The sequence below is a fragment of the Stegodyphus dumicola genome, chromosome 5, assembly GCF_044657685.1.
Source record: "Stegodyphus dumicola isolate Sdum_Otavi_A_Nest chromosome 5, ASM4465768v1".
NCBI lineage: Eukaryota > Metazoa > Arthropoda > Arachnida > Araneae > Eresidae > Stegodyphus > Stegodyphus dumicola.
The window spans coordinates 54,032,745-54,059,546 of record NC_140772.1 but is presented as its reverse complement, the minus strand read 5'-3'; the positions used below and the strand labels follow the sequence as shown (position 1 = coordinate 54,059,546).

At 31.5% G+C, this 26,802-nt stretch overlaps 1 protein-coding gene across 1 annotated transcript in view; it reads right to left on the bottom strand.

The window, feature by feature from the left end:
- LOC146997102 (uncharacterized) overlaps positions 1 to 25,816 on the bottom strand; it is a 90,579-nt gene extending 64,763 nt beyond the window's left edge. Inside the window, exons 1-9 of the mRNA XM_085816667.1 lie at positions 25,696 to 25,816; positions 24,099 to 24,275; positions 23,099 to 23,268; positions 19,466 to 19,584; positions 16,677 to 16,732; positions 10,708 to 10,763; positions 8,531 to 8,652; positions 7,576 to 7,679; positions 1,856 to 1,999 (exon numbers count right to left, since the gene is read on the bottom strand). Of these exons, the coding sequence (XP_085672793.1) occupies positions 1,856 to 1,999; positions 7,576 to 7,679; positions 8,531 to 8,652; positions 10,708 to 10,763; positions 16,677 to 16,732; positions 19,466 to 19,584; positions 23,099 to 23,268; positions 24,099 to 24,275; positions 25,696 to 25,734 (987 nt within the window). The 5' untranslated portion in view covers positions 25,735 to 25,816. The remainder of the gene's footprint in view (positions 1 to 1,855; positions 2,000 to 7,575; positions 7,680 to 8,530; positions 8,653 to 10,707; positions 10,764 to 16,676; positions 16,733 to 19,465; positions 19,585 to 23,098; positions 23,269 to 24,098; positions 24,276 to 25,695) is intronic.
- Positions 25,817 to 26,802: the final 986 nt, after the last annotated feature.

The following is a 26,802-nucleotide window of genomic DNA, read 5'->3' as shown; positions in this document are numbered from 1 at the left end:
TCTGATAGTAAAATTTCGAAATCTATTTCTCTTGTGTATAACTATCGTTTGCTTCCAAAATAAATTCCATTGGTTAGTAGGAAATTTTATTTTACATTTTTGGTTTCAAATAGTAGAATACTCTGTGATTATTATGATAGATTTCTCTTTATAGCATTTTGTAGAATGATTAGGTTTGTTTGGAGAAAGACGCATGAAAAATGAGCAGTTCTGTCACCGGATTCAAATTCCTAAGCTTTTGATTGTCAGCCAGACGTTCTTTCGATTACACTACGAAGGCAGGCTGTGAGGAGAGAGAAATTACCTTATATTATGTACCTCCACTTAAAGAGCAACTGGGGAGGAGGGAACCCAGTCATCAAGCCCACGCGGTGAAGAATTATCGTCCATGGACGCCATTAACTGATTGGTTTATTTTGGAGCAGGAAATATGTAAAATCTGCTGTGCCCTCGCCAAGATTCGTGCCAGCCTGACATGCTTCGAGTTACACTACGAAGTTACGCAGTAAGGAGGGGAAAAGTTATTGATATAAAAACTGATATCTATTTATTGTTCAATGCCGCAACAGAAAAAACTGCAAGGAACAGACGTCAATCTCACTGAAGTTAGAACGGTTGATGCTTATCTTCGATTTATTGTTGTTGTTGTTACCAGTCTCCCTTGTCTGACAGAAGGTTCCCGACTTACCGCTTAAAGTTACGCTCCCAGCTTTGAGAAAGGTCATACCGAGTGGAAGGTCCAAGGTCTCTCGCCCTTCTTTCTCGACCACAAACTCTCGAGAGGACGTTCTGCTCACCGCATATTTAGACTGCTCGCAGAAACACTATGCATTTAAAAACATCCATGCTTTATCCGGGATTCGAACCCGGACCTTTTTGGTACCACAATCACCGTCGCTGACCCCTATCCTGGTTGGGCGGCTATCTTCGGTTTTCATTCTAAAATTAATTTATTTATATCGACACTGAATGGAAAAGAATTTGGTAATTTAATAATACCGTTCGTTATTAAAAAGGATTGTATTTCCTCAGAAGATATATTGTTATATACAAGTCACTTGTAAAATTTAAAAGAAAATTTTAATATTCTCTTCCAAACATCGAAAATTTGAATGTGTCAGCATCTTATACAACCGCTGAACTACGATATATCTGACCTTCATTATTACTATGCAAGAAGAGTTGATTGCATAGTAAAGAAGAAGATTAATGTGTAATTAAATGCTCAAGTATGAGTCTTACTTAAAATTAAAACACATGAGTACGCTAAGTTTCCGATTCTGAAAGTCATCTGCGAGAAACATCCCAAAATAAAATTTTTTATCAAACCAACATGATTGCTATCTCCGTCTTCTTATCTAGCGAAAGCAGGCTTTTATGAAGCGAATAATTTCTATTAATAAATAAATAAATTAATTAAATAAAAAAGTTGAATATTTTATAACAATGTGATTTAAAAATTAAATTAAGCATTTTTGCCTCAAATATTTTTTTAAAAAATTACAGCCATACATAAAACGCATTAATTTAAATCGAATATTTGTGCAATTAGAATCTGCGATTTAGTTTTTGAAAACTATTTTAGATTCGAAAATTATTAATCATAATAATACAAAAAATAATAAAATAGAAATCTAATAAAAATTTATTTTTCAAAACTTTTATTTATATTCTTATTATTTTTAGCTTAACATTATTTGTGTGAAAATATTTGTATTATGATTACAAGGTATGCAGTATATTATGAAGAAAAAGGTAAGGGTTTCAATGAAGAAAAGTATTCTTTTAAAGGGGGTCGATACAAAAAAAGGGTTGAGAATCCTTGCTGTATTACACAAAAATGGTAATGCCATACCTGAGCCATCACCTTTGAAATCCTGCAGGCGTAATTTTGCAAAGCTTTAGTATTTTTCCAGTCGGCAGTGCTGATATTCTTCAAAAAATATTCAGGATCGCACAGTCTTCGACCACTTGGTTGCCGATTCACATTTTTGCCAGTCTGGGATGCACAAACAAAAAGGACACGTTAAAAATTTAAAAAGTACGATAACAAAAGACTTCAGACCATTTCGTGTTATTTAAATCATTTTAAAATTTTTATTATTTAAATAAGTGTTTAAAAAAATATAATGTAATTAATAAATTCGACAAACAAAACGCGATAAATATATAAGATCATCGAAAAGGCTAACGTTTGAGAAACTAAAAAATCTGTATTAAGGTATAGTAGTATGATGTGAGAAACATTTTTATAAATTCCAATAATATGGCAAACGCTCTTGAAAATTATCGATTGGATACGTTCCATTGGAAATAATAAGCATTTTTTATTGTGTTACTGTTAAATATATTATTAAATATAAGAAAGAATTATGTTATTTTAAAATTATGTTACTTTAATAAGAAATACATTTATTCATTCAGTCAGTTCGTTAATTAACAGAAATATTATCTGAAACAAAAGTTTAAGTTATTGCATCACGTCGTCATTTAAAGTTATTACATCACGTCGAGTGGCAATGCTCTGGAATCGAAATATTTGCCAGGCCGCATGCAAAATGATAAATGCCCGTTCTTAAGTTTTTTTTTCAACGCCAACACTCAGTGTAAAGTCGCATGGATGAAAGAAGCATCACAGCATATTAATCACCATTAAGCATTAAACAGCAGTAACCATCTCCGCACCTTTTGGAACGCTTTTAATGACATTTGTAAAACTCAAACCGAAGGAAACAGGTGATTGCTGATTCCATTGGTCACCGGTGTGTGACAAATCAATAGTCTGGGCAATGCAATGTTTCATGCAGTAGCACGTGAATGATAAATACATGGTAGCGTAACGTAATACGACGGAACGAAAATCTCTTTCAGAACTAATGATATTTCTAATCTCAAAAACCACGAGGTTTGAAATCTAGTAATTAGAGACCTTTCGCACTGAAATTGATCGCTGTAACTGCATTTTACTAGAAATGTGAAAATAAGATAGAAGAGGTATCGGATGATGCAGCATCCTGCATGAATATTACAGAATTCATTGCTTGTTTTTTTTTTTTTTTTTTTTTTTTTCAGATTGAGCGTAATACTCTTTCGACATAATATTGACTTTTGGGAGTGAGAATTTAAAAGCAGAACCATATATCTCGAGGCAAAACATTTTGTCTAGCAGATGTAATAATTTGCAATAATTAAAGTAATATATGCCATAATTTGCATATATTACTTCACTTTATTACCCTCTACAAATTCACTCATACACTTCTTTACATTTAGTTTGGTTTGGTTTATTTAATTACGGCTAAGCACACTAGGGCTATCTGCCTAAGGGAAGGGATGCCTTCGTGGAGGATTTTCGAAGGGAAATTGGCTCAAGGAAAACCACGAAAACGCTCATGCAGCCAGACCGTTCGTGGGATTCGAACCTCGGACCGAACTGCCAGTTCTCAGCGACTTTACCGCTCGGCCGCTGGTGGGCCTCTTTAAATTTAACTGATTTTTTATTTCTCCTGTACTTAACATAGTATTTGAACACAGCTATACACTTATTGTACAATAAAGTACAATATTGTATAATAAATACTTTATTGTACAATAAAGTGAATATGCAAAAAATATGCAAATATTTTTTTTTAATTAATTTGAAAGCTTTCAGATTTTATATTACGCCCGAAGAGGCGTTTTTTAACGTTTTTGTGCTATCTTTATTTATTAAATATAATGTTTTACGTACTCATACCATAAATTTCAGTTCAACAGCAATATCGCAAAATAATTTTAAAATGAGCATATCTTAGAATTTCCGATACCCAGTCTCGCGCGCTGGAGAGAATTTCTTTTCCGTGCAGTGTTCCATTGCTCGCTTTTAAATTGTTGAGCTTGTTAATCAAAAATTCCTTAAATTTTTACAAAATATGAAATCGATAATAAAATAAATTTCAAATTTCAAATTCGGGCTTCCAGAGGACCGTATTCCGTGGAAGATTACGTTATTCATAATTTGACGGCTCTAGGTACCGTTGCTTTATCACAATGCGATAAACATACATACATTTATGCAGTTTCTTCATTATTTAATTTCTTTAAATATTACACAGGGGCCTAATATTTGGCAGCAACAATTTGAAAAGTGAACCGACATTTATAGTGAACCAACGCAAAATGTCAAGACGAAATTGTCCAAATTGCCCTTTGGGACTCATTCTCACAATTTTTGGTATGAATTACGTAATGACTAAAAGTAGAAAAAATGTATTGCTAGTTGTTCTGCAATTCTACCTTCCGTCATTTATAAGTAGCTTTTGAGTCAAGGAAAAGTGTACATATTCCACTTCTACGTCATGGTAGGGCGTTTACTAACAAGGAAGGATTATCAGCGTTGAATTCTCAATATCTTTCGAAAACAAGCTGCATGAATCTGCTCTTCTAGTGATAAAAAATTAGCTACAAACTGCTGTAACTAAGTAAAGAAAAATTATTGAAATATATCAAAAATTTTCGTTGCAGCGCTGCTTAACTGTCTACTAAGATTTTAAAATGTTATTTTCCACGTCTCCAAATTACCGATTCTTGTAACAATTAGGATTGCTTAGATAAGTACTCGCGAGCCGTCTGCTTAACGGTATGGATGTCTTTGTGGAGGACGTTTTCACGGAACTGACTCGTATCCATGTTACACATGAAGAAAACCACTAAAATTCCTTTTCATAGGAAATATAAAATAAACGGCTGGAAAGAAAATAATTTTAGCTTTTTAGTCTGAAATAAAACTCAATTTTTTCCACAAAAAAATTAACTTTAATGAGTCCTTCCAGTCTGTTCGATGACCATTTTTCATTCTTCTGATAACTTTATAAGGTATTTCTCCGCCTTCTTAGTATGCCTTCGTGGTGTGGTGGTCTGCACGCTGGGCGCTTATCCCAGAGGTCCGCGGTTCGATTTCTGGCAAAGACGCTGCTAATTTTTCATGAATCCTTCATGATTCCGCGCTCATAGAAATTCTAATCTTCATCAGCAAAAAAACTCAGTGAAGTGCGATTTGAGTTCATCGTTATTACTTAAATTTCTACCATTTCAGAAATTATATAAACTGAAAATAAATGGATTTCGATGGTGGTAAGTCGTGGCCTTTATGCGGAATGACATCATTTCCCAACTAAGGTCCAATAATTTCGTACATATGGTTGAAAATGTGTGAGGCCTCGCATTACCGAGGTGGAACGCGATTCCTTTGCGATTTGCCAATTGAAGCCTTTTCCCTTTGTTTCCTGCAATTGCATAAGTTATTGGCAGCAAACACCTGAGTTAGTTGGCCACTTAGTTGCTTTGGAGCAGCTCAAAATACACAACACATTTCTAATCCCACCAAACTGACGGCATGATCTTTTTCTGACGCAATTTGGCTTTCGATATGATTTGTGCTAATTCATCATGCTTGGATCATGATCTTTTTCAATTGTTGTTATAGTAGACTATCAATTTTTCATCACCAGTGATAATTCGTTTCAGAAAAAGGGTCGATTGCGCCACGTTTGAAATGCGTAATATAAATACTCTGTTGTGTTCAGAGAACTTCACATTAACATAAAACAATTTTATCGCATTTTAAAATTCGTTAAGTGAATTTCTTTCAATTCCTGCGGAACCCAAATATCGAGCTTCTTAACAAGTCCAAGACATCTTGCGAGATTTTTAGTTGCTGTCTGTGGTACATTTAATCTTTAGGAATCTGGGAAACTGATGCAGAAACCGTGGGAATATTCTATCAAATATATAACACATTCATATTTGATAATCTAAACAGAAATATTTTAGGTAATTCTTCGACAAGAAGGCAAATGAATCAATTTTGGTAATGAATTTTCAGGCTTTTTTCACCTGGGAGAACATTTTATTAAACGATGATATGTTGACGGAACAATTGGAAAAGGTTAAGCATAAGCACAGTGCAAGATTTATGTGTAAGCTACACAAGCTATAGATTAGGGCCCCCACTTTCTTGGGGGCCCCACAAAAATATTAAAACATAGTATAGGTATAGTACAACAGATTTATAAAGGGCCCCATATCTCAAACAGCTTAGGTATAGCAACCTTATCAAGTCTAAATCTAGTTCTGCATAAGCGTCGTGTAAACAGCAAAATTATTATGATTATTCATAACTAAATGCGGTGTTACTAAATTAATAATTGCGGTGTTTTTTCGCAGTGAAAACGAAATTGTTACAAGTAAACAAATTAAAGTACATTTTTATGACAGGATACTATTTGCTAGCTGTACTTGGAATTAATAGTTACAAGTTATAGAGACATTAGATTATTTTGATGCAGGAAACGTGAAAAATGTGTAATGCCCTCGTCGGGACTCGAACCTGGACCTCTCGAATGAGTGGGCTACCGTTACACCACGAAGATATGCAGAAAGGACGGAGAAAATAGCTTTTAAAGTTATTTCGAATACTTTTTTTATTCTCAAAAAAGTATTAAAGGAAGCTTTTCAGTTTTATTCCCGACTTGCAGCAATACTGGTATGAACTTTGTACACACGTAGATAATTTTAGTGAAATTACATGTGAAATTTTAGTTATTTTTTTGTATAATGCACCATGAAAATCTAAATAGACGATGTTTTGCCGAAAAAGCAAGAATACAAGGGCAAGTCTATTTAGCATTGAGTAAAGGTCTATCTCGTTAAATCGGCGAGATATCCCAAAGCTGGGAACAGTTTCTGGGACTGTTGTCGCCACATTTGTCGAGAAATCGCCAAAATCACTAAACTTGGCGAACATTTGGTGACATTTTGGTCCGGTTCCTCTATAACTGCGATTGGTATTGCAATTGAGAAATAGTAATCGATGCTCTGCGTAACTGTAACCGTATCCGACCCTCATATTCTTTCCAGTAATTTTAAGAAGTACTAGAGATTTCCCGGCGGCCGGGGGAAAATCTATATAAGACCATGCAGAGCATTAGAGTAGTAGTTTGTATTTCAGAATTGAGTTCAGTGTACTGAAATATCCGTATTAGCTTTGTTCTTTAAATGCGCTTTGCATTGAGATTGTATTTAACCTTCTTAACAATTTCAAGAGTAGTTTTTGATTATATTTTGTGAAAAGTTGTACGAGTACTTTTGTGGAAAAATTCCAGAACTGTGAAATGTTACTTTTGACAAAATAAAGTTTAGGAAGCTTTAATCAATTCTGTATGCATTCAGTCTATTACGAACGCGCGCACGCGCAACAATAGTACATTTGTTTGTCTCCGTAGATAAGAAAGAATTGCTTTTCTGATAAAAAATAGATTCGCAAAATTTTTACCTTTAGTTGCTGATTTTTTAAAATGGTCAGTATCCATAAGAAGAAAGTATTAGTAAATTATTTCTACGTTATTTCAATGAGCTAAACAAAATATTTATATTTGTATTATTAAACCTGAATGATCATTCGTCAGGTTTAATAACCAATTCAATGAACCATTCATCAGATTCATGAATTAAATTATTATAAATTTTAGTCTGATCATGTTGATATTTTGATTTGGTCATAGAATTTCGAAGCATTCGATTTATAGAGTTACTTACCGGTGTTGCTTCTTGAGCCACATTGAGAAGTACGGCTCCTAAAACATCGCTTAGATGGTCAATGAAATTTGATGAGGTTTCGATTTCCAGTGATCTGGTCAATTCTGTAAGATAAGAATTGTATACATGTGAAATTTTTACATAAATGTTACTTAACTTTTAACTTTGCAGCCAGTATTGCCGCTTGCGCAGCGTAAAATATGCTTGATACTCTAGAAACATCCACAGTAGATTCTTTCGAATTGTTTTAAGGCATTACATTACAATACAGTATATTATACTTTCCTTTATCAACCGTATGTGTCGGAAAATTTTACTAGAATACAAAATTCTACAATGCCACCGCGCTGTTGACTATGAACTCACAAGGCAAAGGTGTTCTCTATTGAATTTAATTGTGGATATTTATTGAACTTTACTACACCATCTCATAAAGGTAACCAAGGATCTTTTCCATCAGCTTTGATTTAATTTTATTTAAATAATCTATCAAAATGATATCATTTCAGATACATTTATATGCTTAATATCAACAATTAATAAAATAAAATTATTTGATCCTAAACAAGCTCTTCACAATAAGAGAGAGGACAATACGAAAACTGTTCAATGTTTTCAATGTGAGTGATCTATAAGTATTAAATCTAAATTCGATCGATCACTGATGACCGAATGCGCACAATACTTGGTGCACAATAAAGACAAAAATTGTTAATGTAAATGGGTGATATATGAGTGGTAACGTAAGGTTCTGAAACTTTGAAAAGTCCCATTTAAGATGTTTCCAACATAAAAGCGTAAACAATCCCTCTTATCTTGATCGATTTGAGAGTTTCTCATGATTGGTCAGTACTTAAATTTATATTGGATATCCCCCCTCCGAGTTGCAGTATTAAATGCATTTTTTAACCTATGCTTAGCTGGTTATATTTTTAAATAATAATGCAGTACTCACCATCGACTATTTCGACAAGAACCGTGAAATATTCGAGAGCGCTCTGAATATGTTGAACCTTCTGATGTGGCATCAATCGAACGACGTCCACTCCCGTCTCGGCCACTTCCAGTACTGTATCCCTGAACAAAATATTATGACTCAATATTGTAAATCATGTAAAAGAAAAGCAAAAAATATTTTATACTGAATATTATTACACTATAATCTCGATTTTGCATCATTAACCAACTAAGGACCAAAGCGTTTTCCCCCTCCTCACGTGCACCTTTATCGTAAACTTACAATAACCTCCTCATCATCGAAATAGAAAGTTAACATAGTTAAGAGTGAACGAACTTCAAAAACACTCCTAGGAATTAAAAGAAAAGAAATTGGATAAGGAGTCCCAGTACGGACAGAAAATGTGGTTTCCATATAGTGATTGCTTTGTTGTTATCATCATCCTTGAATTCTGATCGGGACAGACAAGATAACAGACGAATTTTAAAAATTCCTCACACCACAGCCCCCTTCAGATACGGGCAGCGCGATTAACATAGATTCTTTATTAGCTTAGTATATAGCACAGATAATAATGATGATTAAAACTGAAAACTGGTCGTACTGAAGTTACTCAGCTTGCTTATTATTACTCGCATTACAAAATTAATGTAAATAAATTCTCAGCAGTATCTAACTGCAATACGATAAATATGAATAATTTTTAACATGAACTACTGGCATCGATTTTCCTTAATTTCTATTTTCTTGCATGGAGAGACTGTTTGATTTTTTATTGTCTTACATGGATATAACTTTCTGCTAAAGTTCTACCTAATAGTACAGGAAATTAAAAAAGCTACCAAGAAAATTATTATTGTCTTACATGGATATAACTTTCTGCTAAAGTTCTATGTACTAAGACAGGAAATTTAAAATGCTACCAAGATAAGTATTCAAAATTAACATGAAATTCTGTCATTATTGAACTTGGGCAGTAAATTTTAATGGAAATATTTTTTGTCTAGTTCTAAATATTTGTATTATGCTGTATGCCTTGAAATAGTATTTTAACTTTTTATTGTAAATATAGTAACAAACCAATCATATTTTATTCTATAGTATGGTATTTTTTAAAACCAAAAAGTTTTAATTAGGGTTATAATTTTTATTTGGATTTTGTTTTAGTTATTTATTTTTTAATTTGCATTTTGCTTAATTCATTCTGCCCACTGGATTCTTTCAGTGGCTGAAAGATAACGTAAACTTTTTTTAGCACTCGTCTTTCATTTATTTGCAACTGAAGAAAGCGAGAATTTTCAGTTGCTAAAATAAAACTGAACCCCAACAACATACTGTTTTATTTGTACTCAGTAAATTGTGAGGGATAATTTCGTTCCCATTGTATATAGTTTTAGACAGAAAATTATGATCATAATTGTTTTCATATTTAATTAAATATTATGCACATTTTATGTCTGGTGAATCAATTAATTAAAATATCTAAACTACATCTGTTATAAAAAAGATCACTGAAATAATTCTGTCCTCCTGTTATTGTTAGAATTATGATGAGAAGCAAATGAAACAAAAAATGCTGCATAAATGGAAATGGATATGAATTATATAATGATTATTATTATTTTCAGAAAACGTACGTATATTCTTCCTTTTACTTCTTTATGAAGAAAGAAAAACGAATGATGAATTTACTTAAATTTCTGAAAATCCTTTTAAATCACAAGCGTTTTCAGTCTATTTTAGAGTTCATATAATTCTCATTAAAACAAATTATTAAAAGTACTCTTAAAGTGGAAAGGCTTGTCAATTATTTACAATTCATAGAGTGTTCCTAACAATAACAAATGAAAAATATCATACTTTTTTTAAATAATTAAGTACATATTCAGCCCCATTCTGTCTCGATAGCAAATGAATAATTTAATTATGCGCAAACATGGCACATCTGTTAAATTCTCATTTATGTAAAAACAAGGGCTCTTTTGAACGATCACAAGAGATAGTAATTAGCAATCTTTTTTATTATTTCCGGAAATATAATGTAAATACATCTATTATTACAGTTTCTGGTTATCTCAAAATTATTTACTTTACTCAATATTATTTACCTAAATCTACTCAAATTATTGACTTAAAATTACTTCCTTTGCTGAAATTCAGACTATTATACTTACAGTATATTTGAAGAATTCTGGTTAGAATTCTTGGCAGCTGTAATTTTGTTTACATTCTGAAAAGAAAAAATGATTGATTTGATAAAATAATGATTGTTCATGAAAAATATAATATAATATAATATATACATGTATACGTATTTATGTACGTATCTTAGAGTGGACTGAAAAACACTTTTTTTTCTATTGCTGTACCCAGGAAAAGCTGCCTACCGCCTATCCAAGTAAAATCAGATAAATAAATAAAATTACATTTTCCTTCGTGCATCACACTCAAAAGTTTGGAAAAATGGTGAAATTTTGATGTTTTGTGTCAATTGTTTATAGTTACTAAACTCACTACTACCGAAATGCTGTAGGTCGTAATGTGAAGTTTAGCATTTGAGGAACACATACATACACGCAAAACATAAAACTTGTAACTTCAAATTGTTTATTGTTTACGCAAAAAGTTCAGCAACGCAATTTTTTGTAAAACTAATAATATTTCGTAGTTTTTTTTTTTTTTTTTTTTTTTTTTTTTTTTTACAAAATATTTTAAACTGTGACTAAATTTGTTCTTTAAGTGTGCTGTGATAACTGATTCACACAGTTCTCACGTCATTGACAAAGATAAAATGACAAGAGGAAAACTCGTAACAGAAACGATTTGTAGAATCAGGCTATTAAAGAAACATTACATTGTCTATACTTTTATGGAAGAAAAGATGACACAATAGATAGTGTTACCTCAAGGCCTAAATTCTTCAATGGACCAGCCTGGAAAACCTCGCTGACTGTGAAAATCATCCACTGATTCGCTTTGAACGTGTTGAAAGCTCTATTCCTCAAGTTGACAGAAGAGTGCTCGGCAAGGATAAATTGTACTTCCTTGATATTTTTGCTACCATTTTTGATATTCATGCTGCCATCAGGTTCAGTTTTAGATCTGGCAGCACTTGGTCCTGGACCATTTCACACTGAAGTTGGCTCGCACGATAACAAATAGTATTTTCAGATTATACGTGTGCTTAGAAAAACCTACTGATGAAATTAGGCAATTGATGCATCTTATTTTGAACTGTTGCATGTATTTATGGTTCCAAATCAAATCCATTAAAAGTTTCACAGACAATCCAAGGCAGTATTTTATACCATCAGAACATGATGATATACAATACCTAACTCAAAATTTACTGCAAGTCATTAGCCCAGTAATTCAGTGGATGCTTTCTTTGTTCATCTCGAAACCTTGATCCTTGCAATGATGTAGATGAAAGAAAGACACATCGGAGAACTACTAGGGCTGCATATATTGTTGAAAGCTCGATCATTTTCCAAAGAAAACTGTTCAGAACTTCACCGTGCCAAAACTCAACTTTGACGCATTAGACTACGTCCAACATCATTTAGTGTGGTAGTTCCAATATCTCTCCTTCTCCATTCTTAAGGAAACATTACAGATGAGGATATCAAAAATTTATTAAAGGCTGGCACATCGCTGCAACTGAATTTCCAAAGCTTCGCTGGTCACATCCAGGCTGTAGAACTGTGTGTCAAACCTGTGATTGAAACGTTTAAAAATGTGCGTGGCGCTGACACAATAGACGGCTTGATTAGGCTGAATCTGCTATGAAGATGCGTTATGCCAGAATTTACCAAAACATTAACTTAATTAAGGTACACTCTTTCGAATAAAAACTTTAAAATGATAAATATATTCACGGTTTGTTGCTTAAATGAAACATATATATATATATATATATATATGTATATATATATTGACAAAAAAAACCCAAATTTCTTCTGAGGGCGATGCGTGAACGTAAGATATATTTTTATATGAAAACCCTTTTTCTTTTTTCATACATAGGCAACTTTTCCGGGGTATAGTTATAGAACAAAAATAATATTTTCTTCCTACCTAATCTAAGTACACATGTATAGTGTTTACAAAAGATTTTAGATTATGCAAATATTCGTGTTTTTACATTTCTAAAAATATATAAATTTTTTAAAAATTTCAAAATCTGACCTTTTGCACTGTCTCTTAGTCCCTATTCTTATATTTAAGAAAATTTTACACTTTTTATAAAAATAAAAAAGAGCAAAATATTTCACTCCTGTACAACAAAATTTGACCGAAATATATAATTTCAAAATTTTGGATATTTTACGTCATTATCGACTTTTTTTAGGAGTCGGTAATAAATAAATTAGAATTATTTGAGCTCTATTTTTTCCTTAAAATACCATTAAATGATATTTTTTGTGATTTACTAGTGTGTATCATTCTATCTTGTATTAACGCAGCAATACACGAAACTGGGTCAAACTACCAAAGTTCATTCGTCTTATTTATTTGTCTTTTGGTTCGCTGAAAGTTCTTGAATGGGTGTCGGAAAAATTCAAAATTTAAAATTTAAAATAATCAGTAATAACTTTCTTAATCACGTTGTAGAGATTTATGGATAAGAAAGGCGATCAGTTTATTGGTGATAGGGTATGTGATTGAATGACAGATTTGGATCTGTTCCCACTAAAGAACAGACACTTTTTTTATAAACACCTCCTTCGCATGGAACTTTTGGATTTTTTTCTGTATAAAAGTGAGTTTTTTTAATGAGTTTTTAATGAAGATATCGCTTGTTGTAGGGAAGATGGCTCTGACTTGCTTTGCATATTAACGAATCTAGTACAACTCAACCAAGGATGACAAAAAAAAGGTACATATATTTTCATTCTTATGATAAATTGTATTTTCCCTTTATTTGAATAATAATGGAGTAGAAAATAATATTATAAGTATAACTGAGTTATAACACCATTAAAGAATTTTCTACTCTGGAAAGGCTAAGTGAATTCGTATGAAAAAAAGAATAATGAAAGAAAAGTAACTGTTGTTGTTATTTTTTTAATAACATATGAATTCATAACATATTAAGTAACTGTTAAAGCCATTGTGTACTAGGGCATATCTTTTATTCCAATGTTCCAATATCAAAAACCTTCCTTCTTGTGTGCTCCTTATTCAGCCTTAATAAAAAGTCACATATAATTTTTGAAAACAAAACGCTTAATGCAAATTCAATATATGGTAATCAATGTGCGTCATAATCAATCGAATAAGACAACATGTTACAAACCGCGGTATATCTTGCTGTCAAGTGAGAGGTAAAAAATTACTCCTACCTAAAAACTGTGATATAGTTTGAAATATGTAAGTCTAATATAGTTTGAATCTGTAAATCAAAGACAGGTTTCAGAATAATTTGAATAATTTACAGACCTCACTATACGCTAAAGAAATTTTATTTGATGTTGAACCTGATATAGAACGAACCTTCGGAGTCGGCCGAGAGTGACTGCCAAATATTCGACTCTTTTTTCATCACAGCACGACATGATGAAACAAATGACAAATACTATTCAAACACTTTATTAAATTTTATTTATTTTATTCGATTTACGTTGCTGTGCGAAAAAAAAAGTTAAATTAAATGGAATAAACAAACTCTCCCCCCCCCCCAAATTTTGAATGATAGAACAATTGTAATTATGCCTACAGCGTAACGGGACTCCTTGAAACGCGTGATTTCATGGATTAATTAGTCACGTTAACGAAATTTTCTGGACTGATATAAAAATAATGGTTAATTTAAAAGCATATATACTACTTTGGAAGGGAACAGCAAATGACTCGGAACAACGTATAATGGTTGAACGAGTGTCAATGATGCCCAAGAGTGCGATAATATTGTGATATATATCAGCATTTGAAATGATAAATTTTCGATGGTGCAACGTGATCACGTTCTTAGGTCTTAAACAGTTATATTTGGGGCTACGATAAAGATAAACCATTTACAATTAAATACTAATGTGTTGCTTTCCAGAATGATTGTTATTCAATGCTGAAGTTGTTCCAGATAACTTTGCGGCCAATCTAGCAGTAACTTCATTTGTAGTGATTTCATATTTACTGCAAGCAGTTAAAGTTAATTTAAAATTTTGAATATAATTTCAACTTCTAACACAATGAATAAAATTAAAATGCGTCAAATAAAATGTAAACTTCAAGTATTAATCTTAATTTAGTCTATAAAAAAATCTCTTATCGTCAGTTATTTTTTTTCCTTGCATACAATGTTAGGCGGATACAATTTGCTCTAGTTTGCAGTGAGAGAGTTTCAAAAGTGTAGTCAAGTAATCTGCATTGGTACTGGAATTTATAAACGCCCTACAATGGAATTCTGCCCATCGGCTGAAGAAACTTTCGGCAGTGTTCGAACTCTGGGCAAACTGTCTTATTCGTTTGACAATCAGTGAACCAATAATTTTTAATATTAATTTCATTTTCTATTACTTTCAGTATATGGGAAGAGTCACATAGGCTCTATGCGTAAATTAAATAAAATGTAAAAATATAATGCAATAGGCATGATGCATATGGTGCTGTTTAGAGTGGGAAATGTACTTCCATTCGGAGACGGCAGGGTGTTTTAGGTTTCATGAAAGGTATTATTATTAATTTGAATTACTGCAAGCCACACGAGAGCTATCTATTTAAGGGGAAGGGACGACTTCGTGGAGGATTTTTTAAGAGATACTGAACATTATACATACATGAAACACGAAAACACCCGTGTATCCAGCCCATGTGCTAAGATTTGAACCCAGATAACTATTAGCGTTTAGCGCTTGAACGCTACCACAGTTTAAAACAGGAAATAAAACTTGTACTAATTTAATAAATATGCAATAATGCAATTAGACATAATTTAACAGATAACTTGAATAAAATTAAGTACAGATTGGCGGTGATTTTTCTTATCCTTCCCCCACAATACCATTTTTAACCTCATATTTAGACGAATGAGGATTTTAATATTGTGTGTCCGCTTTTGGCAAAACAAAGGTATCGCCTGCAAATTATTGGACATGAGGATCTATGAGAAATATTGATAGGCTGTTAATTTTCCACGAAGCTCATTCGTTCCACTTATTACGTATACTACTGTAAACCTAACAATATTTCACTTTATTGTCTTTATAATTTTGTGATTGTACGCGTATGTAATTCTAATTTTTATTTTGAAGAAATAAAAAAATATTCTTCTACTTATTATTCATATTTGGAATTTTATACAAGAAAAATATTTAATGCTAAAAAATCAGTCTTTTATAATATCATTCATTAGACTATATTTTACTTAAATATAGTTATGTATTTTTATTTATTAAATTATATGGGCAGAGATATATGCACACACAATTTAATGTGCAATACAATATATATGTGTGTGTGTGTGCACATATAGCTTTATTTATTTATTTTTTTTTAATTTTTTTTGAAACTATAATTTTGCACTTATGGCACTGTTTACTTTGTCCTGTAGGGGATGGGTGCTAAAGACAAGGATTGTTTTGACTGTTTTTCTAAGATTATTTCAAAATTTTAACTTTGAGTCATTGTCGGTTCAGAGGAGGACTTATTGATTTACTTCTTTCGTTGCACTAATCTTTTGATAATAATAATACAGCGAAAGATGTAAATTTCATTTTCATTTCTGTTTTGACATGTTTTGCCCCCTTTTTTTCTTGAAGTTTGCTACTGTGCTTTTGTTCTCTTGTTTTTTGCCTGTGGTTTATTCCGAATTGAATATGGGATGAATTTGAAACGTACTTTTTATTTTATTTTATTTTGCACTGCAATTATATATATATAATTGCAGTGCAAAATAATATATATATATATATATATATATATACTATTTAAATATGCGACAAACGGCATTGTCAAAAAATGCTTTGAACCGAAAGAAAGATGACGCAAGTAATTTGAACACCGACCAAGTGTAACGAATTTCACTTGCTTTTGCTTATGAGAATTAACACTGGAAACCAAAATTCAGTGCTTGAAAAACTAAATGCTGTTTAAAATTCTGAAGCAGTATCGTAAAATTAAAAAAAAAAGGATTTATTCTTACCTGACTTTGGCTCCACCTGGTGTGCATATTATCGGGCAAATCCATTCGCCTATTACCTATGAATAATGCAATGCAAATAAAATATTAATGAATAATAATAAAATGAATATCAAATTTCCGCAAGAATTGATAGTAACTTTTAACAAGGAAAGATATGTACAAAAGCATTTACAAATCCTAAAGAATGTTTTGTCATTTATATGTTATCGGGGATAAAATAATTTATGCATTCACATATAATGATATTACCAATAGATCAAAGTTACGAAACGAAGTAACCCTATAAAAAATTGCAGACTTCAAGAAATAGTTTAGTATGAGAAACTGAACTGTGGAAACGTGGAATAACTATAAGAATAAAATACCTGTAGCGTGATTAAAGAAACATGAATTTAAGGAGGGGGGAGTAAGGCCAGATACGTAAGGTATGGCGTTAAAAACAATGCTCATTAGTTCAAATGATGCTGTAATAATTCATGAAATTTATCACTTTAGTATATTACAAACAAAAAGTATTTAAAATTGCATCAGATCGATGATTAAATCAGTGATGACCTTTAAGACAGCTGCTCACCATTGTTCTGCAGGATCGAGACCACGAAAGTATATAGATTATTAAAATTGAAATAAAATTTACCCTCAAGGCCATTCTTCAGCGATGGTTCACAGATTTACTTTCATTATAAAGACATATTACAAAAAATATTTTAAATGATTTTGTTGATATTAAATCCCTCATTTGCGAAGCACTTACAAACTGATTAAATTCTTTATATCTTTTCTAGAGGAACTCTTACATAGAATAAGTTAAGACATTAACTTTGCGTTAAGATGACTAATAGAATTTTAATTTACAGCTGCAAGCATAGATAGTGTGTACGCATATTTTGTATGTAGAAAGATTCGTGTTAAAGCGAACTAAACAAAATTTGAACTTCTCTAATCAAAATGTGATACTTTAATTTCCTGAATGCCCATGAAATGTCATTTGCAACATAATTACGTTCAAATCACTTAAGTTTTTGAGGAATGTGTAAATTAATATATGCACTGATTACAGGCTAATGCAGACATGTGTTCATTTGTTTATTATTATCGAAAGTGGATTTGGACATAAAACTGAGTGATCGAAATTTACTGCAGTAAATTAATGTAACATTTTGTATAAAAATTGGAAAATACGCAACTGAAACTATTAAACGGGGTATACGCTGAAGATACTACGAAAACGAAAAGTGTATTTCACTGGCGAGATATTCATAAATTAGTGAGAAAAAGAGAACGCATGATCTTGGAAGTGAACAGTAAGAACTGAAAAGTATGGATATTAATATTAACAAAGTTTGAGATTCAGTATGGCCCGACAAATGTTTAAATGTGAGACTAATACCTAAAATATTACTTATTAATCCAGAAACAATTAAGCTAATTTTAAGTGAAAGACTGAATATGAGAAAGTTTCCAAAGTGGATTGTAAATCAATCACTATGACAGAAGTGGGACTAAGCTACAAAAAATGTCTTTTGCCCAGAATAGAGATAATACAATCAGATCATCCTATCTGTTCATCTGACTTCGCTGCCTGTGATTTCTGAATATTTCCGAAACTAACAACTCAGCCGATGTAACTAAGAATTTCTAATTCCCCAGAATACGAAACAGGTTCTCCATAGTATTCTGAAAATAAGCTAGATATCATTTTCTAGGTATGAGTACATTTCTAGAAATTGGATATAAATGCACAAGCGAAGGACATTTAAAGCGAAAGTATCCATTTCTGTACAATTTCATATGCAATTTTTTACGCAGATGCATTCGAAAACTTAAAACCTCTAGATGAGGAATGGAACAGACATAACGTTCTCCGAACTTAATTTTTACGATATATATTTTATTTTCATAAATGTCTCACATATGTGATTATCGTTTTTAGTATCGAATACTTATGCACCCTATTATTAGCTAGAACTGAATCTCATCTCTCTCCAAGCACATATTAATGACTCTAATCAAGTTAAAATATAGAGATCTTTACTAAATTTTTTAAAAAAAACTTTATTTAATTGAAATTTAGATGAAATAATGGCGGCTTTTCGCCAGTTACTCTTTTGTAATATTTTAACAAAATATATTTAGCAATTAGAATTAGAACCTAGCTGCAGTAATGGAATTTCGGAGTATTTGCTATTTAAAAAAATCACATTTTCAATAAACCTATGAATCTACTTACATATCATAAGTAAATTTTACTATCTAAATTCATGTGGTATAGGGTCTTTTTTAAATTTTCATTATACTACTCTAAAATTCAGAATAGATAAGTAAATTTTAATTCTAGTAATTAGCTTCAAGTAATCAAATGATTTTTATGCGTATTTTAGGTACATTTTGCATGAACAACAAGCTTATTATGTATTTCAGTTATTCTTGCAAACATAGAATCAAATATAATTGACAATATTAAAATTAAGTAACTAATAAAACTAAATATACAAAAGCATTAATAGTAATTAAATAACTAAAATGTGTATAAATGTTACACTTGCTAAATATTCTAGTTACTAGAATCTAGTATTTAAAATTTTCTTTTGCCATTAAACATCAATTTTAGTAAATTCTGTTTCCAAAAGCGACATGAAGTGTAAATATAAATTCATAGATTTTCATAACATTCATTTATGCTTCATTTAAACAAAAATAGTATTACAAAAAATTAATATGATGAATTGAAACTAATTTAAGCAATAAATTATGCGAGGAATTTGATAAACATAATAAAAAAGAAGTACTTGGAATGTTAGCTGTTGAATCAGCTGCATTAAACTTCAGATCTTTCAGAACATTTATTAAATCCGCCCATTGGCTATGCCTGTATAGGGGCTCCAAGTCGTCAATCAAAAGGGATATCCTGAAAAATAAACAAGGAAATAAATAAACTTGCAAATTTTGAAAACCTCACAATATAGGCTAATGTCTCAAAGACGAGTTTAAAGTTCTTTGAAGAGAAAAAAAGGCAAAAGAATCATACAAATATTTTGCTAAATTGTATGCATTGCATTGTTGCGAAATTCCCAGCTGCCTTTCCCGCAAAGCGGAGTTAGGGTAGAAACGGCAAGGAAAGGCGGGGTTGCGAGATCTGGCGCGAAATCACCGATTAGGCGATATCTGGCGACAAAATTGACGACGAAGCGAGAACATTCTAGAACGCATCCTTGGCGGTTTTCCTCGGGAATGTTCTCGAAGTTAGAATAAAGCTATATATACCCAGCCTGTACGCGGAGAAAGTAATATCTTGAAAGTAGTAGTAGCATCTTGATTTCAGTGGTGTAGAGTGACTTGAGTTCAGAGATTAGCTTTAAAGTAATCGAACGAATCAGGAGCTGTACTTTAGAGATTTGCCGTGAAACTATCTTCACTGTTATAGCCTGATAGCCCGAAGGCTGTGTTGCTGATTGTTTCAGCGTGTTTGGCGTAGTTTTTCGACGAACGTGACGTGTCTTTGGAACTTTTCTGTGTAATACTGGAGAATAAATTGTGTTTTGATTCTTTATCAAGTGCTATCATCAATTAGCCCAAATCCATGAGCTGGTAGAGCGCAACAATATATATATATATATTATACTTTCTTGTAGATAACCTCAGATTAGATAAGAGCTTGATTAGGTAAGGCACGCTATTCACTTTTTAACCATGAGCGAGTAAACTGCTGCATACACGACTCAAATTTTTAAAAATTACAACTAGTTTGATATTTAAAACATCATTTTAATTTTTGAACAGGATTAATTCTTTAAAGATACAATTTTTCTTAACAAGTATACCACTAGGGGTGCTAAACGATCCCCACTATTTTATATACGCAGTTACATTTTAAACAATAGAGAATGCAAATAAACGGAGCAATACGGGTTACTGAAGGCAGAGCAAGCGGCAAAAGAGAAAGAGTATATCGTCAGTGGTATTTATAACCTTGTCTCCATTGTTTAATCCTGAATGACGACTGAGCAAGAGCTTTTGCAATGCGGAATACTGCAGGCGTCAATGCATATGCGAAGGGGGATTGTATTTATATTTAGAATCATAAATTAAAAGGTCTGTTGTTAAAATTTTGTTAGTGATTGTCTTTAACATTTTACATTTTACACAAACACCTACTATATATATATGTGTGTGTGTGTGTGTGTTTTCAATATGTAGTCTACTACAAAACTTCAGCGTTAGTATTAAATTTTACTCTGGAGCAAATAACTGATAGCAAATACAAGAAGTAAATTCTTTGACAACAAAAATTGGTGACAGCAGAAATTTTACAGTCGGCCAGTTATACGGTGTTAAAAACCGATTTCATTTATACCATTATGGTCATAAGATATCACTTATTACAAAACGTTGTTAATAAGTCTAAGTAAAATTACATTTTAAATCATTAACTTAATACTGTGCTCGACAGATAAATAATAAATCTTATGCGTCATGGACTGACAGCAATGTCTGCTTATGACAGACGGTAAATAATGACAACTTTCCGGAATTCAAAAATAAACCATTAGATTTGTAGCTTATTACATATAACAATGAAAAAGGTAAATCATTACACCACTTCAGAAAGAATCACCACTGACAAAGTTGCTTCTTAAAGTTCATATTTTCGAATACTTATTTTTGTGGTACATTTTTAGAGAAATAGTATCTAAGGAGTATTGGCAGGAATGATGCAAAACTACCTACATTAAAGGGGATTATCCAACTAGAATCGAAGATATTTGCTCTAGAAGAACGCGTTTCTGGATGCTATTTTGATTCTAAAATGGATGCAAATCCTAGACTCTTTAAACTTTTAACTACTTGACTGTTCAGTTAATAAATCTTTCAAAAATAGAATTCAAAGATTCTATTAAAAATATGACATTGGATGGCCACAGCATGACGAGATGCAAATACAAATAAAAAATACAGTTTTCGAATTTCAAGAAAAAATGGACTTTGGAGGCATAGAAAAATTTATTTCATTGAAAATATCTGGTAAGACCGAGTTTTCAAGGTTAGGAGCATTCTCGTCATGATTCAACTTGCAGGTTCATGAAAATGATGACGTCTATAACCCGAAGCGTAGGCGAGAGAAACTCATTAATATTTTGATTTAATATTGCGAACACTAAAACTTATCATCCATTTGTTGAATTCTAATGGTTTCTTCTTATTTTTTGTTTACAAAAAAAATTGTATTGTTTTGAATACGTGTGTTATGTATACATTAAATACCTCTAATAAAATCATGATGGGCGAATGGGATAGCAGCCAAATGATAAAAAATGCTGAACACTGGTGGGATATCCGGGTTACAACTGCAGCGAACTGACTGATGAACTAAGACTTTTCGTGGACTTTCCTAATGATATACGTGAATACAAGTATATTTCCATTAAAAATCTCTCCACGAAGGCATCGCTCTTCTTAGGTAGATAGCTCTCGAGTCCTCTCTACATAATTCGAATTCGAAAACCATGAGTTTTTTGGCTAATCAAGTTAACTATTAAAATAAATAATAGCATTATAACAGCCTTCGAAAAAGGCGAAACTACAGTTTTTCGTAAGGATATTTTTTTTACATATTTTTATATATATCGTATTCAATAGATACGGATGCATTTAAAAAAATCCTATAAAATACGCAAACTGGAGTATCAAAGCGCGGTTTTCACATTAATACCTTATTTGGGAGAATCCCCCCCCTCTCCCAAGTGCATTATAGTTAAAACTGCTACCAATAGATGACAATGTTAGTATAAAAAACGGAGGGGAGAAAATTAAGATCATACAACATTTATTTGCTTGCATTTGCGAGCATAGTACAATAAGACTAATAATGCAACAACCCATAATGAAGTCTCAGATGCAAATTTTCTTTTAAAGAATTTTAAATTTGCACGTTTTAGCAAACTTAAAAACACAGCACAATTCTTTGAAGAACATTTTATCTGATATAAGTGCCATACTCAAAAATACCTACCTTTCTAAGCCGTTCGGTGAAAACTGCACTCTAATACTCTATTTTGCTGATTTTGTATGCTTTTTTAAAGTCTGCCCACATTTATAGGACATTCTGCATGTTTTTTAAATAATTTAATTTTTGTTGGTATTTTTGTATGATAAACTTTTCTCAATCATTTGATCAATCGTTGGCAACGAGCTCAGCTGGCATTCTAATTACGCGCCACAGTGGGCGCAAGAGAACACAGCTCGCATTACAGATAAGGAATGACAGATACGGCGCCAGTTTGGGAAGAAAGAATTGCCTAATGTCGCAACCACCGAAGGGTTAAATTTTTAAACTGTAAATTGAATTTTGTGATTGCAATTTTTAAAAAACTAAAATGACCGTTACGAAACCCCGTTTAACTGTATCTATTGAAGATACTCACGCTTCAGTATCTATTTCTTCGAAATGAATCTCTTCCATAACCGTAGCTAGCATAGTCAGCAAGTCAGCCGAAAGTATATCCGAAGACTGGACACTGCTCAGGAAACTTGCTATGTTTTCGAGAATCTCGCTCACATCCAATCGGCCAAGTTCAGACATGGCTAATCCCATCTGAAAATTATGAAAGAAGCATTTAATTTTACAACATTCTCTATTAATTTTCAAATGAAAACATTTGATCAATATTTAACTAATTTGTATTTCAGAAGTTATTCAAGAATTTACAATAAAATATTCTACGTCAGCATTTGTCAATTAAATTATAAATTGACTTTATGGTTTTGATAGAACTAACTTATCCTAAAAGGAACATTTTTATTGAGTATATTTTTAACAGTCCCAACAATATTTATATTGTCTAGAATTCAGAACTCGATATATATATATTTATATATGTGTGTGTAGACTGTAATACTCTGTTACAGATTGATTTTGTATTGATTAATTTTATCAATTTATTTTTATTGATTAATTTTATCAATTTATCATTTATTGAAATGAACAGTTCATTATTGTGGAAACTGTATCGGTTATGTTAATCAAAAACCACATATAATCCTACTAAAATTCTAAAATTCGATCAAATGGTTACGTAAGAAGGGCCTGTTCACATCGTAGCACGACAGGTCAGTATAAAAAAGAATCATTCTACGATTGAAACACGAATGTAAGAGAGCTTCTCGTTGGTAACTTGTTAATCGGACAACGAGAATTTTGGGTTTTACACGCATACTCTTGGTGCCGTAGAACCAGACTTAAACAGGAGAAACTTCATACCACAGGGAAATGTGTACAGAGTCTGAATATGATTTTGGAATATTTAAAATCAGGCTTTTTAGAAGAGAAAATCTCTTATGCAATTACTTCACATATGTGTTCTACTGTATTTAAAATTTTTTTATAAATATAGCCGTATTTATAATAAAAGAAGAAGCTCTTACCGTCTGTACTATATTCCTAACGTCCAAATGATTTCTTAGCTGTCGAAAAAAATCGTTTCTACTAGCATCGTCAATTGTGCACAGAGATCGTCTGAGAATACCAACAGAATCTAAATTTCCACTCACCGAAGTCGGCGCTGCTTCGCAGAAACTTCTCTGACTAGTAATTTCCAAAATCTGGAAAATATGAAAAGTTCGTTGGCGGAATTTTTTTTTACCAACAAAAATCTAAATAAAGAAATATTTCATTAATTAATATATAAAGAAGCAATAATAAACATTCTCTCTTCTGTTTTCTAACAAAAACTAAATTAGAATAAATCCTTATGTGTTATCAAAAAATGAAATACATATAAACTTAAAATAATACTATTGTTTTTATTTTCGGATAAAAACGATTTTTTTAGTAAAACTTAACAAGAATTTAGTTTTGGTTTTATCTAAGCACACAGAACCCATTTCTACTTAATATTAGATAAGGAAATCACTTTCTATTTACGTAAGATATAAAACAAAACACATAACCGTGCCTCTATTTTTATTGAATGAGATGAAACAGCTAACCAACATTAAACTAACTTCTTACTTCCATTTATTAACCTTGGTTTCTCTGGTTTGTTCATTAGTTTGATCGGGTCACGTTTTGTAACTGATTTTTCACCCATATCTACAGAAACGATTTTATTGCAGTTTTGAATACGTACCTACTATTTGACAATACAGTGAAATTTTTCTAGAATTTGTATTAGATGCTTTTATATTTAATGTTAATATTTTTTGCATAATTTAATGATGTTGCTAAAAAATCAAATTAATCATCACAGAATTTAGGTTTTTGCACCACCACATAAATCAGAAATAATCTTCCAAATGAAGGTTTTTCGAAAGTTTTAGATTAATTTACAGACTTTTGCAGATTCTTCAAAAGTTGGTATTTAGTTTAATTATAGTACTGCTGCTATCAAAAGACTGATTTTTTAAGCCAAAAGCCTTCGTTGCTAAATTTCCTTTGTAACCTTTCATTCTCCAAGATTTCAAGTGACGACGTGCTTAACTTTTAAATTAAATAGAAAATTTATGAATTTAATTTACTTTCATGCCAATGGTTACATTGGGAGATTTTAAAGGTCAAGTTAACGCCACATACCAGAGACAGTGATAATACGATTAATGATAGATCAGAGACAGCGATAATTTTTCTTAATTATTTTCCCCAATTCTAAATATTCTGAGGTAAAGTACATATAAAAATGTTTAGGGTTATCCTAGTTTGGTAAAACGCACTGAACAATAAAAGTAATTTTTACCTATCGTAAAATCCTTTGTCATACCTAACTCACTTTTTTTTATTTGTGAGTTTAAAACTTTATTGACTGAAAATAACTGAGAAATACTCAACTGAGAACTGAGAATTTAAACTGAGAATTTTATTTTTGACTGAGAATTTTATTTTATTTTAAACTGAGAATTTTATTTTTAAGGGGTCAATGAGCCCTCAAAAATAAAATTCCCAATTCTATACATATTATAAAACTTTGCTTTTATTTCCTTAATGGTTGTTTAGACTGTATCTAGACAGTTATAAAAAGTAAAATACCTGTGGTAATTGTATGGACGAGTTTAAAATGATATCCATTTCTCTCTTGGTGATATTTATATGACGCAGCAACTCTCTTGTCTGATTTGTATCTTTCAGAAGATTTTTAACAGGAAAACCATCACCTGTAAAAGCAAAATATAAAAGACATCAACAAATTAGATTTTCTTTCATTAGTTCAGACTTCACTGAAATTATAGCAAATAGTTCCACTATTTACTTGTTAGTGAAACTGTAACGCAGTTTCAAGGCAAACACTTAGAAAATTCCAAAATAGTATGATTTTTAGGAACGAAATCAATATAAGGCTTAAAGATGCACTTCTGTGTTGTCAACACAGAAACGCAACTAAAATAAAACTACATTGGTAAAATGTAGAAGTTTAATGACATTGCTGGAAAGCAATAAATTTTTAAAATAGCAGTTAACATTTAACATTGTTTAATAAAAACTGTGTTAAATTTAAACAGCTGCAAAACGTTATTAAAACAATATCATTTTGCAAAATTAAAACATATTTGTAACACTGAAACAAAACTACATTAAGTAGCTTTATTTTACATTTCATACTACATTATGCAAGTTTTTATTTTTTATTTTCTTATGTGTAAAATTTGAGAATATTTTCCCAACGTCTGACGCAAATCATATATTTTCCCTGAAGCCTGCGGTTTTAGGTATCACCGTTAGCCTTACCGTCTTGGAGAGCAGATAAACTCATAGTATTATGTTGTTGTATTTAATAATATTTGATTTAGAATATTACATTTATAACACTATATCTGTCATTTGATACGTTATTATATAATTTACTTATTACATTGTTGCCATCAATTATTAATAAATCTCAAAGAAAATGATATTTTCTTCACCACAAGAACTTCTAGTCTGAGCAAAATAGAAAGGGTTGCCATTTATCTTACTATAAAGAGTATCTGTTGCAGACCTTGTGCGTAAGTGATCCAGTCGAAAAAATCGTACTTAAAATGTTAAATTTTTTCTTTGAAAAACGTCTTTATATGAATGCATTTATGATGGAATAATTTGATAGTATTCTTTTCTTTTCTGCCTGATAGGATGCACTATAACGCACGTAATGGTAGGGTA